Consider the following 17,151-nt stretch of genomic DNA (forward strand, 5'->3'; position numbering starts at 1 on the left):
TGTGAAAGTGGTATTTCATTCAAGAGTGTACACAACCTGCTAAAACGGTGGTAATGCTACATGTAACAACAGACACTGAAACAATCTGAGGTTTTTGTAATTGTGTGTGACTCATCGGTCTTTTTTTTTTTTTTAACCTTTATTTATACAGGTAAATCCCATTGAGACGAATACTCTTTTACAAGGGAAACCTGTTTTCCTTTCCCACGTTACCATTCCCACACACATTCATACACCGATAGCAGGCTAACTATCGACATTCACACGAGGCAAGGTGGGTGAAGTGTCTTGCCCAAGGACACAACAACCATGACACAGGTGGCAGGGCGGGGATCGAACCTCCAACCCTTTGATCATCAGCTGACCCGCTCTACCAACTGAGCCACAGTCGCCCCATCTTACCCAGGTCTTACAACCTTTTCTCTGATCTGACCTTTTCTCACCAGATCTATTGTCAGTGATTTTTGTTTGAAAATAATTAATCAGAATGAAATTGCCTTAGGAACAGACTTTTTGGTTTACCAAACATGGCTGAACAGCATCAACCACAAGAAGCCTCTGCTTCAATTCTAACTTTTTTACATTTTAAAATCTTTAAATTTAAATGCGAGTCCCCTCACCTGGATCTATAGGTGTTTCCTCTGCTGTTGGAATTCATTATAGCAAAGTTACAGTGTTCACAGATGTCAGCAATATCCTTTGTGTGAGTGTGTATTGTTCTTAAAAACGACTAAGAAAAAAAAGAACCATGTTGTTATAGGCCTATATAAAAAAAAATCTGTTCAGTTATGTAATGTAATGTGAAACATAAAGATAAAAACAGTGAACCTGTCTGACCTAAGTGGTGTCTGTGTGATGTGAGGTGACATAAGAGGAGACAAAAAGTATAAAGTATGTGTGTGTGTGTGTGTGTGTGTGTGTGTGTGTGTGTGTGTGCGTGTGCGTGTGCGTGTGCGTGTGTGTGTGTGTGTGTGTGTGTGTGTGTGTGTGTGTGTGTGTGTGTGTGTGTGTGTGTGTGTGTGTGTGTGTGTGTGTAGGAGCTGAGTCAGACGGGGGCCGGATGCCAGGCCTTTGATTAAATGCAGCCAGCCCAGACTCATGAGGTGTTCCTGTCATTAGAAAGACATGGAGCTCCTGCTTAGAGCGATATCAAAGAGGCTGCTGTCTGTGCTGCTGCTCTGCCAGCTACCTGCTGCGTCAACATGTCTGTCCCCACTGCCACCACGCCGGGGCCAGGGATCACACGCAGGGAGGGGTGTCAGATGGAGACACGGATAGAAGAGAGGATGTGTGTGTGCACATGTGACTGTATTGTGTCGTGGATGGGTGGAAAGAGGTGAAATAAATTTGGTCAGTGATAATGCCAGGTTAGAGAGGTTACTCACTGTCCTCCGAAGAGCTGCATGCCCAGCAGGGCAAAGACCACGATGAAGAGGAAGAGGAGGAAGAGCAAGCTGATGATGGACTTCATGGAATTGAGCAGGGAAACCACCAGGTTCCTCAATGAGTTCCAATATCTGAGAGGAAGCAGCAAACACAGAGTCAAATAACTGGTATATTTTTCCATTAAGTGCTACTAGCCATAACTGATGGGCAAAGATGGAACAAATAGATTCAGACAAACAAAAATGAATAAAAATAGACAGTCAGCAACAACCAAAAGAGATGGGGAAAGAGAAAAACAAATGGCTAAATCAATTTGTCAGGGTCTACAGTTGCCAGTTTGAGTGTATCACAGGATTACAGCTAATCTAATGAAATAAAAGGATTGCCATCAAACTGTAACAGGATTGTCAGTCCTGAGATAAAAGAATTAAGAAAACCTAAAGAAAAAAATGCTTGAAGCATAAAAAATAATCCCCAAATTCTCTAAGAGAGATATTGAGCTAAGTTGGGTTTTAGATGTGTTTGTCTAATGGTATGTTGTTTGTGCTACCCTTATGAAAGAGTAGTACATTAGGTAGGTAAGGTTTTGGCTATATTTAGAAATAGTTTTTAAAGGCAAAAATCGTTTTAGTGAATAAATTCATAGACGAGTGTCAATATGTCAGGAATATACATAAAGAGCGGAGTGGATGGGACATTCTGAGCATTAGATCTGTAAAAGTGTATACTGCAAAGTAATAGAATGTGCACTCAACTGATTTCACACATTCATTTTAGACATAAAGTTTAGTTGCACCAATGTCTTCTGTTGCTCTGGAGGAGCTTTCCAGTTAAAAATAACCATGATGGTGTCATTGGGATTATCTCGGCTTGGGTTTGAGACTACACATTGTGTTATGTTCCGTTAGTCAATGAATCCTTGTTGGGTTATTGACATTTTCTGAATGCTCCATAAAGTTTTATGTTGCTACATTTATGTTTGCCCTGCTACTGTCTATACAAGAACAATCAACTGGATTGCTTCTCATACTGATGGAGAACGTTCCTTTCATGTGGCAATATATCAATTTATAACAAGGTGCTTTTTTAAAATATTTTGGGTGCATGTTTATCTTCAAGATAAATCCTGCTATCACTGTAAAGGTCTGCTTATTACAGCAGTGTGTATGATGTTTGTGTGTATTGCTGTTTGACCAATTTACGATAGAAGAAAGAGTGCGAGGTTTGCGAAAATACAGTGAGAGCTGTGGATTCATGCAAAGGAGAGCCCAAAACTGTGGGGAATTCTTCAAAGGTTGACATTTTTCCGCAGTTTCATGCGTGGATTTTCAAAAGAACTCACTTGGTGACTTTGAATATCCTGAGCAGTCGCAGGGCCCTCAGCACACTGATACCAAACGATGCTCCAGGTTTAATCATGTCCCAGATCACCTCAAAAATACTTCCCACAATCACCTGGGGAGAAGAGCAGAGGGTTATGTTATTACCTGCTGTATTTAACTCTGTTTCATAAAGACAAATGAGACTGTTGACTTTTGTGGCACTGCTGGTTCACATTACATATATACCTCTGAGTCACAGGCGACCGTAACTTACCCCAAAATCAAAGCAGTTAAAGGATGAATGGAAATAATTCCTCGCTCCGATGCCGTACATCTTCAAGCTCATCTCGGTCAGAAACAAACCCAGGAACACAATCTCTGCTATGTCTGTTGAAGACAACAAAACCAAGAGGAACTGGATTTATAAACCATCATGAATGGCCCCTTTCGTCGGAATTCCTACTTGGAAACTAAAGAAAAACCTCGCCAACCCCCGAGTTCAACATGCCTGCATACCATATAAACAGCAATGAACACTTTCATCTGACATTTTAGCTCTTCTGCAACATTTTTGTCACAATAAATCCCCTGTACACATGGCACTGCTAATTTCCTATCAGTAGATACGTTGCTATGATATTTGTATGCACAAAATACTGTATATCATAGAGCGTTGTTATCAACTAGCATTGCTACAATGGATACTCTGAGGGGAGTCCTAAAGGCAAACATTCATTAGGTTATTGAAAACGGCGAACGTTCATCCTTTCTTGTAATTTGGTGCTACTGGAAAGTGGTCAACTCCCAGTTCCAACCTCTGACTTCCCATGAAAATGGAACGCAGCATTTGAATGTGTAACTTACAGAGAGCCCTTGTAAGCCACTCGGGCTGGTCGTAGTGGACTATGGCCACACACAGAGTGTTGAGTCCCACCAGACACAGGACGATCCAATAGAAGCTCTGAGCCTTCACCATGCGGCGGATGAAGAAGCGCATCCTCTTCTCTTTGCGCCTGAAGTAGGAGGAGCTGTCCATCTTGCTGCTGCTTTTCACACTGGCCCGACCGAATGGAGAGCCGGGAGGAGGAGCTGAGAGCAGTGACGAGACAAGGAGAGAGAGTGAATGTGTTTGAGTGAGTGTGCAGGGGTTAAATATGTGTCATTGATTCACAGTTTGCACAGTGAATCATTGTGTTTGAGTGTGTGTGTGTGTGTTTCTGCTACCATGATGAGAAGCATTCCTTTCCCCATTCATTAACATCTTGATTATCAACATTTTATATTAATTTTTGCGTTTACAAGGCTTAAGTCATCTGATTGCACTGAGGTGATTTAACTGATCAAGCTGAGGTTAGGAAATTACTCTGGCTTTTATTGCAACAGCAGACGCACAAACAATATTTTTGTGGGTGGTTGTTGGTTGAGGAGCACCACTAGACTGCTCTCAAATAAATCTTTAAAAACAAATCTATCTCTGTGTTGATTTTGGCTCTTTCATTTACAGTAAGAGTATATCTAAAGGCATACAAGCCATGTTACAGAACGCTTGTTGATATTTTTAACCAAGCTCCCAGCTCTTCATAAAAAGACACTTAGTCAGGGCCCATGATCGGCAGCGATATTTGTAGCTCAGAGGAACGGCTCCAGTTTAGCTCATTTTACATTGCTGCCTGGTAAAAGAAGTTTGAAAACACTCTCATGTTTGTACAGTAAATTTGAAGCTAGTGGCTGTTTTAGAGAAAGTTAGCCTATCCTAACATAAAGAGTGGAAGCAGGGTGAAACAACTAATGTGGCTTCGTCCAATGGAAAAGTTAAAAGCTGTAATGTGTGTGATGTGCTGGGTGTATTTCTCTGGGGCACAGTGACTTCCTGCCTTCTTTATGGCTAAGAAATCACGTAACTCCCTGTGAAATCAGCCAGATTGATTCATGCCGATTGATATCTTCTGCTCCAAACCTTCCTTTTCACATCGTTAATATCTGAAGTGCTTTCTATTAGTATAGGTGCCTGCCCTATATTGGTGTTTTGGAATGTTTAGCTACACAGAAATAGTCAGTTAGGTCTTGTTTTTTCCAGTTTTCTCAAGGGTTGCCAAAAGTGCACTTGTGCCTCTGGTTATCAAAACTGCTTACATTTGCAGACAAACACTCAAAAATATTCATGAGGGGAGTTTGGACGGAAATAAACCATTATTTATATGGAGACAAAATATGTTTGTGGCTAAGGCTTCAACTGATAAAGGCAACAATACCTAACCAAGGAATGTAAGGAAAGCGTAAAATGATCTGAGCACACATTCATTATCTGAATTTTCTTTGCAGCTACTCTTTAAACATTATGCACCAATATTTTAGTGCCGTGCAGTCAGACTGCAGGCAGAATACAGGGCATCAAATTAGAGAGATGAGACACAATTTGACTGCAGTGCGTCCATTTCCTTTAGCACTTCATTTTATGGAAATATGAGATAGAATCAAAGTAGTGAAGGCAGCAAACAAAATATCTTCATTTTACCCCGCTTAGGCTTTCTTACCCACAGAACAAGCAATTACATGTTGTGTTTCAGTGGGACCCGTGAAGTCCATTAATAATAAAAGAGTCTAATTCTAATGTGCTGCAGGTGATTCACTTACTATTTTAATTGAACAGTCTAATTAGAAAAGTTAATTTGACTTTACTTCCCCCCTCGAGGTGATGTGCTTCTACGGCCAGAAATATAACAGCTTAAGGTCTCCGGATCCAGATGGTGCTGAATGTGCTTCTGTAATCTTACATTGTTTAGTTTGTGTGCAGTGTCTAACTGAAATGTTTTATACTGTCGCAGTGACATGACATTCTGATCTGATAAATGGAGACCAGGCGTGGTTATGTTCAGTGTAGAAGACAGGCGCTTTGATTGTAAAGGTTGACTCTGTGAACAGACGTCATGTGGAGGTGAGGGGTGACCTGCTGTAGGCCGCGGATAAAGAGAGGTGACACTCACCCACGGAGGAGATGTCTGCAAAATGATCATCCCCCTCCTCTGCACCGATAAGGTCGTTTTTACCTTTCTTCACTTTGCCTCGTTTCAGGACTGTTAAGATAATGGCACAGACAGGAAAAGGAACATCCTTGTTAAAATATAACAAAGTGACAGTAACATAGGGCATGGTGCTGTACAGTTATGCAAAACTGTATTATTTAATATAAATCTGTGAAGTGGAGAAATCGATAATAGCAAGAAAAACAATCGATTTAAAATTGGATTTCAAAGGGATAGCTCCGTGTAACCATGTGAGTGGTGGGCTCATTGTCCAGGTTTACAACGACACTCAGTCTCATTCTCGTCAAATCATTTTAGTCTGTAATTGACTGCTAAAACCTTTCTCTTTTCTTTTGAAACTCTCTGCAATAAAAGAATCTTGACGTGTCAAGGTTCTGTATTGTGAAAAAAGACAGAAGCACTTATTTGAAAGATGATAAAGGTTGAAGCCAAGCAAAAAACAGTAAGTAAATGTAATGTATCAATTCAGAAAGTAAATGAAATTTACTGTCACTCTTTTATGTGTTTTTTTCTTAAACATTTTAAAGGTTTTGAAACACCAACTACCTTAATGTCACCCATCTTTTATCTCTGTCTGAAAAGTCCAGCCTTCACTTCACTCCACAGACAATCCTAACGATGAACAAACACATTTGAATTCACCTCAACTAAATAAGTCAGCCATGATTGGCACTTACCTCCACTTCTCAAACCTGCCACTCATCTGTTGAAGGCCAACTCCATATTTTGTTCTCTAACAACATCAGTGGTGTGTGAACTCACTCTTTTTAATCCCTGATATGTAGCTAATAGAGAAAATAAGGCTGCTGGGAGCTGTCAATTTACTGGAATCTTCTGCGGGGAAGTGTTTTTCCAGTACGTGTCATTTTAGCAAATGCATTCTGTGCATGAGTTAGTGTGTGTGTGTGTGTGTGTGTGTGTGTGTGTGTGTGTGTGTGTGTGTGTGTGTGTGTGTGAGTATTGGGGAGCATGGTGTAATGATTTACTTTAACAAATTCAATCAGACTGAAGCTGCAATTCCCACAAATGAACCCTTGCTTTCTTTTCTCTCTGTCAGTGAAGATTTGAAAAAATTATAAAAATATATCCAGAGTTTATCCATCTCACTAATCCCCAGAAACTGCCATTTCTATGTGTGCAGAATTGGCTGCAAAATATATTCAATGTTGTCTAAGAGACAAAGCTATGTAAATAATTGATTGTTGACATGTGTTGATAGTGTTCTTATCATTTATCAATGTATAATAATAATTAATTAATTAATCTGCATACATATAAACATCATTAGATTTGAATTGAGACAGAAATAGAGAAAAGGAGAATAGAAAAAAGAGTACAAACCGTGATCGCGACCTAACCTGATTTGAAAACTTGATCATAAGTGCTGTATTATTACTGCTCTTACACCTAATTGGCTCATAACTGCAACAAAAATGTGAAGCGGAGGACCTGACTCATACTATACTCTACATGTTACACTGTTATAATGTAATGGTAGTAGGCTAGTATAGTAGGGCCTTGTCGAGTATGAAGAAAACTGCTTAAAACATATCTTGTCAAAACCAAAGTGAAGGACCTATATGAATATCAAATAAAATGTTGGCCCTGAGTCATAGGCTACGTTATATCTTGTTTTATATTATGAAGCCAAAGATCAAATATTCTTCCTTTGGCCTTTGAGGTCGGTAAATGTCCTGTTCTCACTGTGAGGTTGCCAAGCAACCAGCACAGCACAGCTTCCAAGAGATTTCACATCCTAGTTCTTACTAAAATGCAAAGTCTATCAACATTTCTAAATGGGCCTCTGACAAAAATAATCTTTAATATCTGAAAAAGACTTTCATGTATGGGGTTTAACTTCACTTCTTTCGTCTTTAAAAGAGCTCCAAATTCATTTTAAGACCCTTTTTATTAACTGAAAAAATAGCTACAAGACCAATATTTTGATTTAGCCTATAGTATATATACTTGATAAATATTAAAAAAAAAAAAATCCATCTATAGCAACAGTTTGACATCTATATTTGTGTACATACATATATGGCCTTTGCTGAACACCTGAATCATTAAAAAATCCTGTCAGAACAGACTGAGTTTCAATCTAACCTGAAAACCCCGTCTGTAGTTAACAGAGAACCAGATTACATGTATGATAGATGATTTATCAAATCAAGGCACCGGCCCTTCAGCCCTGTTTTCACCTGGCATGTTCTGTTTCCTCTTGTACCAGGCTCCATCCAGTGGGGATTTATCCTCCGCATTCTCATCCTCCTCTTCCAGCAACACCTCCTCTGCAGCGGGAGCGAGGGAGAAAGGTGATAAAGGGACTTTCTACCAATTCTTCATGTTTCAACACAACAAACACATGCATGCGAGGCTCCCGCAGCGTTTCCGAGATGAGTCTGACCTGCTTTGCAGATCCACTCCAGGTATCCAGTGAGTTCTCTCTCAATCTGCTGCTGCCTCCGAAGCTTCAGGAACTCCTGCCTCTTCTCAACACGCTCCCTCTCTTTGGCAAATTCTCTGTTGAAACATATACACAGTTGTTTGTTTATTTTATATATATAGAAGAATTCAATAGATGAAGGCTTTTTGACTTAAAACTAAATTCATTTTTTTCTCTCATCTACATCTGCTAGGAAAGAAGCCACGCATGTACATTCACAGCAACAAACAGGATTGTGTGAATTACAAGACCATATTTATGAGACGCTGCCCCAAGCGTTCCTTTTAAGGATTATTAACTGTGGAGTTCAGATGACAGCTGGGCAGCTGTTGAAGGCAGGAAGGATGGAAGGGCTGTTGGCATAGCCGGAGCTGTGTAAACTGATATCTGTGAAAGTTGAAATGTGTGGACGCAGAGGAAAAACATATTGTCAAACACTGCATTGGCATAACAGACCGCACTGCCGTGTCATGGTTTCATGTATCAGATGTACTGTACTGATTGTGATAATATATGGAGATAACAATATATTTTGAGATGTATTTAATCTTCTGGAAAGTCAATTCAAAAACAGTTTATAGATTAAATAAATAGATTAATTATAGGTGTTGTTTGACTCTTTGTAAATAGAATGATTTACTTTCTCACTGAGAGTCAGATGCAAAGAATGATCGAAAGAGTGTTGTGAATATTGTTGATTAGAGTAACTAATGTAATGAATGTTGTTTAGTTTAACATACTTTAAAAAAAAATATTTTTGAACATACTATTTAAATAATTTGTAGCAAATATCTGAGAATGAAAAATAAGCTAAACTAGAAGCGTTGTGTTTATATTTTTGTTAAGCGTAGTTTTTTTTATTTATTTCATTTTTATCTCAAACTGCAATGTCTTGAAAATAAACAACCAACAACTTCAGTTCAATTATTCAAGAGAAAATTCTAAGAAAAGTTTGTTGTTCACTTATAATGGTTTAAGGTCATAGTCTTCACCAAAACCCAAGTGTAAAAACAACAAGTTGTGGCATTGTTCCGGGCTGTTTCTTGGCAACGTGACTTTCTGGAGTCTCCACTGGTTGGCAACCTCACAATGACAACAGGACATTACACAAAATAGATAACACTTTAGCTAACAGCTAGCTAATTAAAATCAACATTACTGAACATTAAAATGGGGCTTTAGGGGTGCTTTTTCCTCCCCGTAGCTTTATATTTATCCGGTAGACAAAAGAGTGGCACCAACTTTCTCATACTTCTCATAGATCTGAAGTTGATTTCTCATTGATTTGAAACAACTGTGATAGAAACGTCATGAGTTCAAAGCAGCGGTCCTGGATCATCCTATGACAGTCAGTCATTTACCACTATATTCTAACAAAAGACTGCAGCTATGATCCCCAAAAACCCTGGCCTTTTTGATCTTGCCGCATTCTGAAATCATGAGATGATGCGAGTTGACGACATGTCTCCACTTATGTACATTTTTCTTTCTATTTACATTGCAGACCTACTCTATTACCTCTAGCATACTTTAGAACTGACACAGTCTGACACACTGAAACAAAGATTTTATGAGATCCATGTCACACAGTGACAGTGAGACAACTTTCCCCATGTCACAGGTTTTTTGGGGAGAGTTTTTCCTTAATCTGAATCGAGGGTCTAAGGACAGTGGTGTCATATGCTGTACAGTTTGCGCAGTCCTGAGTAATATTGCTATTTTTGATACTGAGCTATACAAATAGAATAGACTTCACTTCAGAGCCATCTCTTTATTCAACTAGACATAATAAAGTGACAGCTACTCTACCTGAATAGTACAGTCTTCTAAACATTGATAACAAAAACAGGATGAAGGCCAGACTACTACTGGCCTTCATCTTGTTTTTTTTACACTGTTTAGGGAAACTCTGATTTTGCTAATAAAGTTAACAAAGCGCGATTGTTTTAATGACAAACAGAAATATGTTAAAAGTGAAATTACATTCATTTCGACACGAGTAAAAACGTTTGATAGAGTTTTAAAAGGGAGCAGTGGGTTTGCTTGTGACTTCCAGACTAATGACCATGTGCATTTGCTTTCATCCCGACTTTTGGAGAGCCCGGGGGCTGAGTCTAAGCGAGTGAGAAGTGTCTCTTTGCGACCGCAGACACAATGAGACGGACGGACATCAGATCCAGCAGCTCAAAGCATGATTAAAGCCACAGAGCGAGCCCCTTTATACTACACAAGAGGATGACAGGGGCCGACACAAGCAAAAAGGAGAATGGATGAGGAGGAGGAGTGTTGAATCCTCTGTAGATTTACTCTATTTAACCTCAGTTCAGCAGTTTCTCACAAGCCAAAAGATAACCTTCTTTAAGATACTGTCTTGGAGGCCTGATCTGTGATTATGTGAAAGAGTGAGCTCACCATTTACAGTGCAAAAAAGAAAATAATAGACCCTCCTTCAAAAAACATTGTTTTTAAGACCTTAAGACATCATGTTTTATTCAATTACATTTTTAATTTTTGTGGAAATTAATAATCCTTTAATACGGCTTTGCAACAACATTCTCATTTTAACCAGGATTTCATGTTTGTATTAACTTGAAAATGTGTCTACTGTGTAAACAAGGTCACAACTCAGAAAATATTATTGTTATAAATGGTCAAGCTTAATAAGCATTAACTAACCGTATATCAGCCTTTGTAACATGTACTTTGACCAGACGTGGAGTTTGTGTATCTGTGTTATGAGAAGACTTACCCCGACAGGACACCCAGCACCAGGTTGAGCATGAAGAAGGATCCGATGATGATGAGGGGGATGAAGTAGAGCCAGTTCCAGGTGTTTCCTGCTACGTCGTTGGTCTGGACACAAATACAACAAAGATGGAAGTAAGAAGATTGTTTCTGCTTTTTTTTATGGATATCAAAAGCAATCATCAGTAGTGTTTAGGTATAGTTTAGAAAATCTCAGTTCATGTACAATTTCCTGCTTTTCCAAACAAAAACACAGGTAACGTGTGAAACCTAATGTGGGGATACCAAAATGCAAACGGTAGCAAGTACAAACAAACTGCTAGGTTGTCAGGACGTTTAACTTTCCTGAAATCCCCTTTTGACATAACTTATGTAATGTTTAATTTCTGAATGATTGGTGTTTTAGTAAGAAATGTCAATGAACATGTCCGAAATAAAACGGTTGGATGAGAAAGTAGCAAATGTTGTAGTAGTTGTCAATTTGTAAGTAATGTAAATGTAAGTCAACACGAGTAACAGCTCAGAAACATCCACTTCGAAAAAAGAATCAACTGACAAATAGGTGTTCACATTCTTCCAATGTTAGCCATCATGGCTGGGGATTGGTTAAAGGATTTACACACACACACACACACACACACACACACACACACACACACACACAAACACAGATAGCCAACTGCTATTGCATTTTGCTGGCCAATCACAACTGCTGCATGCAACTTGGTCGTTAAACACATCAGTCAAAAACCACATGCATCAACGTGCCACTATAACAGCCTCCACCCTTCTTGGAAGACTTTCCACAAGATTTTGGAATCTGTTGCAGGGATTTGCTCCCATTCAGCCACAAGAGCCTTGGGGAGGATCAACACTCATTTAAAGTATTTATTTTGGTGCATGAATGAAAAAAAAATAATACAAATGAGTATTACATTTTATTCAAAGTCCTTTGTAGGATTGATATTAAGGGTGGAGTCGAGTCAGCAATTCTGAAGAACACGTGTTGTCAATCCCTTCTTTAAGCTGATCGTGGGGAGATATTCACTGATTTTTATGACAAACCGTGATTTTGACAACAAGCGCTGACTCCACCTTAAAAGTTAGATATTGGAGGATTAGATTCAAAAGGGCTGATATTCCTGCGTCTCCCCTCCCCCTTGAGGTTTATGGGAGTCAGCATCAGCACCCTCTATGCCAGAGAGTAGTTCTTCCATACAGCGGCCCTGTTAGCAGGGGGACAGACCAGCGGACGGATGGGCTGCGAGAAGCACAGTGACATTTTGCAGACGCCAGTGTCGAAGCTCTGCCACACACTGGCTGTAATTGTGATGGGAGGTTCAGGGCGGCTGAATCAGCAGGCTGGAGATCTATATTATGCACCTGAGGCTGCCAGATGAACACACACACACACACACACATATACATATATATACAGTGGCACACCCTCTGTCTCAGCTGTCAGAGAAAAAGCGGCTGACGCACCAGGATAAATGGCAGAAGGCAGAAGCTTTCGCTGTGTTGCTCTTCATCATTTCACTTTCTGCATGTCCGACATCTCATCACTGTTTCATCATCTCATCGTACGATTTGCACCTCCCTCTGTGTCAATGCCTCTTCGTATCAACATACACTCACCGGCCACTTTATTAGGTACAGCAGTTCATTTTCTTGTTAACACATATAACTAATCAGCCAATCACATGACAGCAACTCTATGCATTTAGGCATGTAGACCTGGGGCCGTATTCACAAAACATTTTAAGGCTAAGAGTAGGTCCTAACGTGCTGATTTAGGAGTAACTCTCAAAAATAAGGGGCGTTTCACTCCTTAAGATAAGTGTAATTCACAAAGCATTTTAGCGCTAAAACTAGCTCCTAAATCTATGAAAAGCTAGGAGTCCTCGAGAGGACTCCTAAGTCACTAAGAGTAAATCACAGACAACCATTTGATGGTGTTTTGGAGAGATTTAATGATAGTGAGCTTTGTAAAAGGTACCTTTAATAGCTGTAAGGGTTTAATTATCTTAGTAAAGCTATATCTTCACACGCTCTGCTAAACTTACACTTGTAAAAATGACCATCCTGCCCATCCTTGACTATGGTGATACAATCTATAAAATGGCTTCAAAAACAGCGCTACACAAACTGGACGTTCTTCACCATTCAGCTATCCGCTTTGCCACCAATGCTCCTTTTCATACACACCACTGCGAACTTTTCAAACTGGTGGACTGGCCCTCCCTCCAAACCCGCCGACTCCGACATTGGCTCCAGTTTATTTATAAGACACTCCTGGGCAAGACCCCGTCTTACCTTTCCTCCCTTCTCCACCTCTCCAGAAGCACTTACCGCACAAGATCATCTGAGCTTATCAAACTCAGTAACCCACTCACCAGGACTACCTTCGGCCGAAACTCCTTTCATTTTGCAGCAGCTTTTGACTGGAACAACATTCAAGACACCCTCAAACTTACAGCGTTTACTTTACAGTCTGCCTTCAAGCAGAAACTTAACATTGTTTTAGTAGACCCCCCCTGCTCCTGTTGATTCCAGTGTTTCTCACTTGCATACACCCTTCACACACAATATATCATTGACACATCTTAATTTTTTTTTTTTTTTTTTTTTTTTTCACATGCATCCGCTCGCATACACATGCTCGCACGCACACACGCATACATTCGTTTAATTTTTGTGTTGTTTCTTATTTATTACACCCTGTCCAGACCTCTACGCCCGTCCCGACTAGTTTTTAGTGCTTTAGTGTTTTCTATTTTGTTACTGTACATAGGCTGTGCATTTGTACATCCGTTTTATATTTGTCTAAGTGAGTCATGCTTGTGTATTTGTTATTTATACCTTTACTCCTAGTGGGGCCTCTTGGACCAGATCAATATTGTAAATAAGAAACTGTTCTTAATGTTTTATCTGGAAAAATAAAGGTTAAATAATAAATAAATAGAAAGTATAGACACATTTATATATATATCATATTTATATAAAAAAATATTTATTAAGTTCCTTTTCCTGCAGTTGCTTTGGGTTTATGATGCACTGAAAGTTACTGTTGGTGTCACGTTTGGGTTTAATTTCCTACTAGAGTAGGCCTATATGTGGCGCTTCGCAGCATCTCCTCCGTTCCACAGGTCCGCTACTGTATAGTTGCGAGTCTCGCCTTTTTCCTTCCGCATGCATTTTACGATTTCGCCGGCTGTTGTTTCTAAATGGTGAATTTCCTGGTTTGTCGCTGTCTGACTATTGCTGCATAGTCGCCGTTGAGAGAAATACAGTGAGAGTGCATGGCGTGCAGCTGTTCAATGAGGATATTTTTTCCGATTCAAATCATTGTAATATTTAAAATGAATAGGCCTATGTGGCGCTATTGTAGGCTAATTGTGAACGAAGGTGTGGGAAACCCTGCAATATCTTGGTTTCATGTTAAATCAGTGTCACTTGTCATTAATTGTATATAAAAACTCTTTACTTTAATACAGCGACACGATATGGATATCTCCCCACAGTGTTTCTATCATAAATTCACTCTTAGCTCTCATTTCCTCTCAGCCAATCACTGTGGGCATAGAAGGTATGAACATGACGTCATCCATAGCAACAGGGTCAACACCGCCCTCTAGTCTTAGCTTAGGAGTTCCTCCCATTCCTTAGTAAAAGTTGGTCTTATCAGCTTTGTGAATAGGTTTTAAGAAATTACTCCTTACTAAGAACTTTTAGTGCTCCTTAGGAGTACTCTTAGCGCTAAGATAAAATGTTTTGTGAATACGGCCCCTGGACGGGACAACTTATTGAAGTTAAAACTGAGCAACATAATGGGGAAGAAAGGGGTTTTAAGTGACTTTGAACATGGCAATGTTGAGGGTGCAAGGAGGGCTGGTATGAGTATTTCAGAAACTGCTTATCTACTGGGATTTTCACTCTACCATCTCTAGGGCTTAAAGAAAATGGTCTGAAAAAGAAAAAAATATGCAGTGAGCGGCATTTGTGTGGACGTAACATGCCTTGTTGAAGTCAGAGGTCAGTGGAGGATGGGCATACTGGTTCGAGATGCAACCAGGGTATACAGAATACCATCTCTGAACACAAAACACGACCAACCTTGAAGCAGATGGGCTACAGCAACAGAAGACCCCATCGGGTGCCACTCCTGTCAGCTAAAAACAGGAAAATGAGGCTACAATTCTCTCAGGATCACCAATATTGGACAATAGAAGATTGAAAAATCATGCCTGGTCTGATGAGTCTCGATTTAAGTTGCGACATTCAGATGGCAGGTTCAGAGTTTGGCGTAAACAACATGAAAGAATGGATCCATCCTGCCGTGCACCATCAACCATGTTCAATGTCACCTAAACCCCCTTTCTTCTCCATTCTGATGCTCGGTTTGACTTCAGTACATTGTCTTGACCACGTCTAAATGCCTAAATGCATTAAATTGCTGCTATGTGATTGGCTGATTAGCTTTTTGTTTTTATAAGCCTCAGAACAGGTGTACCTAATAAAGTGGCTGGTGAGTGTATGTTTAAATGCTCCTAGTATGAACATTACATGAACATCCTCTCGTCTCCTCTCTCAAAATGTATAGTTCAATTCAATAAAGCAGAAAGTAAAAGTTCACCATTTTATGGAATATGTTTATTTGTTTGTTTTCTGTAGTCAAACCTGTATTCAGGATGTTGTTAGCCTAGCTTAGCATAAAGGATGGGTTTCATTTTCATACAACAGGTTTTAAGGCAAATTACATGAAGTTCACAGTCAGGTTGGCTTCGCAGCCGGCACCTTTACTATTTCGTTCAAAGTGCCATAACTCTAATCAGCAATGCTTCTGGTTGAAGAAGAATGGGTATTGGTGTTCACCAGAGGGATAGCAAAACAACTTTAATAGAGTTCCAATATAACTTTATAACTGGATATGTTAATAAGTATAGGTTTGCTAACTTTATAAGGTAGAAATAAGTCAGTGTTGTGGTTACATATTCTTTTGACGCCCCCAAGTGGTGAAAAATCTGCTAATGCAAGTCTTCCTCTTTTTTTAATGATCATAGTAAATGAGATATTTAAAAGTAGGTAAAATGCAGCTCTCATTTCCGTCTGCAGTAGCAGTAGATATCTGACTAATCGCTCAGGGGAGCCCAGGGTGCTTGGTGAGGAGGAGAAAATAAAGTGGAAATGCACTCAGTTGCATCAGCTTTGAGTCTGGAAATGTAGCTGGTGAGGAGGAAGACTTCTCTACTATTGACACAGCTTTAATTCCTCAGCTGACTGCTCAGGAAGACGAGCCCAGTTCAGCTGAGCTTATGCAAATGTTTTTTCAGATTGTGAAACACAGCAAGGTCTCAATGGTGGAAAGCCGAGCAGAGCTGCTGGTTCTCTCTGATTTAAGGGGGTTGAACTGAGCGCATACAATTTGTTTATGAACTACTCCTGACCAATTTAATACTTTTTTTATATTCTTCTTTGGTTCATTTTTAAAAGATGAAAATAGTTTGGGTTTATTACTATTAAAATATTTGGGCATTTATTTGTTTAAATCAATAACAAATCAATTTAAACAACTTATTTGCAGCATCAACATTCAGTATAATCTGTATATTTTTTATAAGTTTTCTCTATATTTATCGATCAAATTTATGATGGATGGCTTTTGTAAAAAGGACCTTGCTGACTGTTACTTTTGTACAGTTGCCATGAGGAAGTAAGCAAAAATTCACTTTTTCACTGAGAATTTAAAACTATGCAGAAATGCTGTTGATCTATTGCAATCCATCAAACTGGGATCCGATAATACGACATCAGCACAATAATACTGGCAGATGTACGGAAGTGTCGAGTACAACGATTTTAAGATGTTATCCGTAGAGGCCTCACCGTAGAGAACAGCATGTCAAGGTGTGAGTGCAAGAGTTATAAGACAAGAGAAGAACTATGTCCCTTGGCAAGTATGGAAAGACATCCATCAATCTAATTTATCATATGTCACTTCAGGATGGAGGGTCTGATCCAATATTGTATATAACAAAGAGCCTCTGGCACAACAGACAAACACATCTGTGGTTAATTTATATATTTAGGAGTGTGTGTGTGTGTGTGTGTGTGTGTGTGTGTGTGTGTGTGTTTCTTGACTACTCGATTTGCTTCAAGGCTTTTTAAAGCATTTTAATCAAATCTAATAATAAGCTCCTTTATAATC

General features: G+C 39.4%; 1 protein-coding gene across 1 annotated transcript in view; it reads right to left on the reverse strand.

The window, feature by feature from the left end:
• cacna1bb (calcium channel, voltage-dependent, N type, alpha 1B subunit, b) overlaps positions 1-17,151 on the reverse strand; it is a gene marked incomplete at both ends in the record, with an annotated part of 171,179 nt that overhangs the window by 64,346 nt on the left and 89,682 nt on the right. The window contains 8 exons of the mRNA XM_080046197.1: positions 1,386-1,517; positions 2,729-2,841; positions 2,983-3,095; positions 3,573-3,797; positions 5,693-5,782; positions 7,954-8,043; positions 8,160-8,275; positions 10,948-11,051. Of these exons, the coding sequence (XP_079902323.1) occupies positions 1,386-1,517; positions 2,729-2,841; positions 2,983-3,095; positions 3,573-3,797; positions 5,693-5,782; positions 7,954-8,043; positions 8,160-8,275; positions 10,948-11,051 (983 nt within the window). The remainder of the gene's footprint in view (positions 1-1,385; positions 1,518-2,728; positions 2,842-2,982; positions 3,096-3,572; positions 3,798-5,692; positions 5,783-7,953; positions 8,044-8,159; positions 8,276-10,947; positions 11,052-17,151) is intronic.

This window comes from Ammodytes marinus (assembly GCF_949987685.1).
Source record: "Ammodytes marinus genome assembly, chromosome: 18".
In the NCBI taxonomy this organism is placed as follows: domain Eukaryota; kingdom Metazoa; phylum Chordata; class Actinopteri; order Uranoscopiformes; family Ammodytidae; genus Ammodytes; species Ammodytes marinus.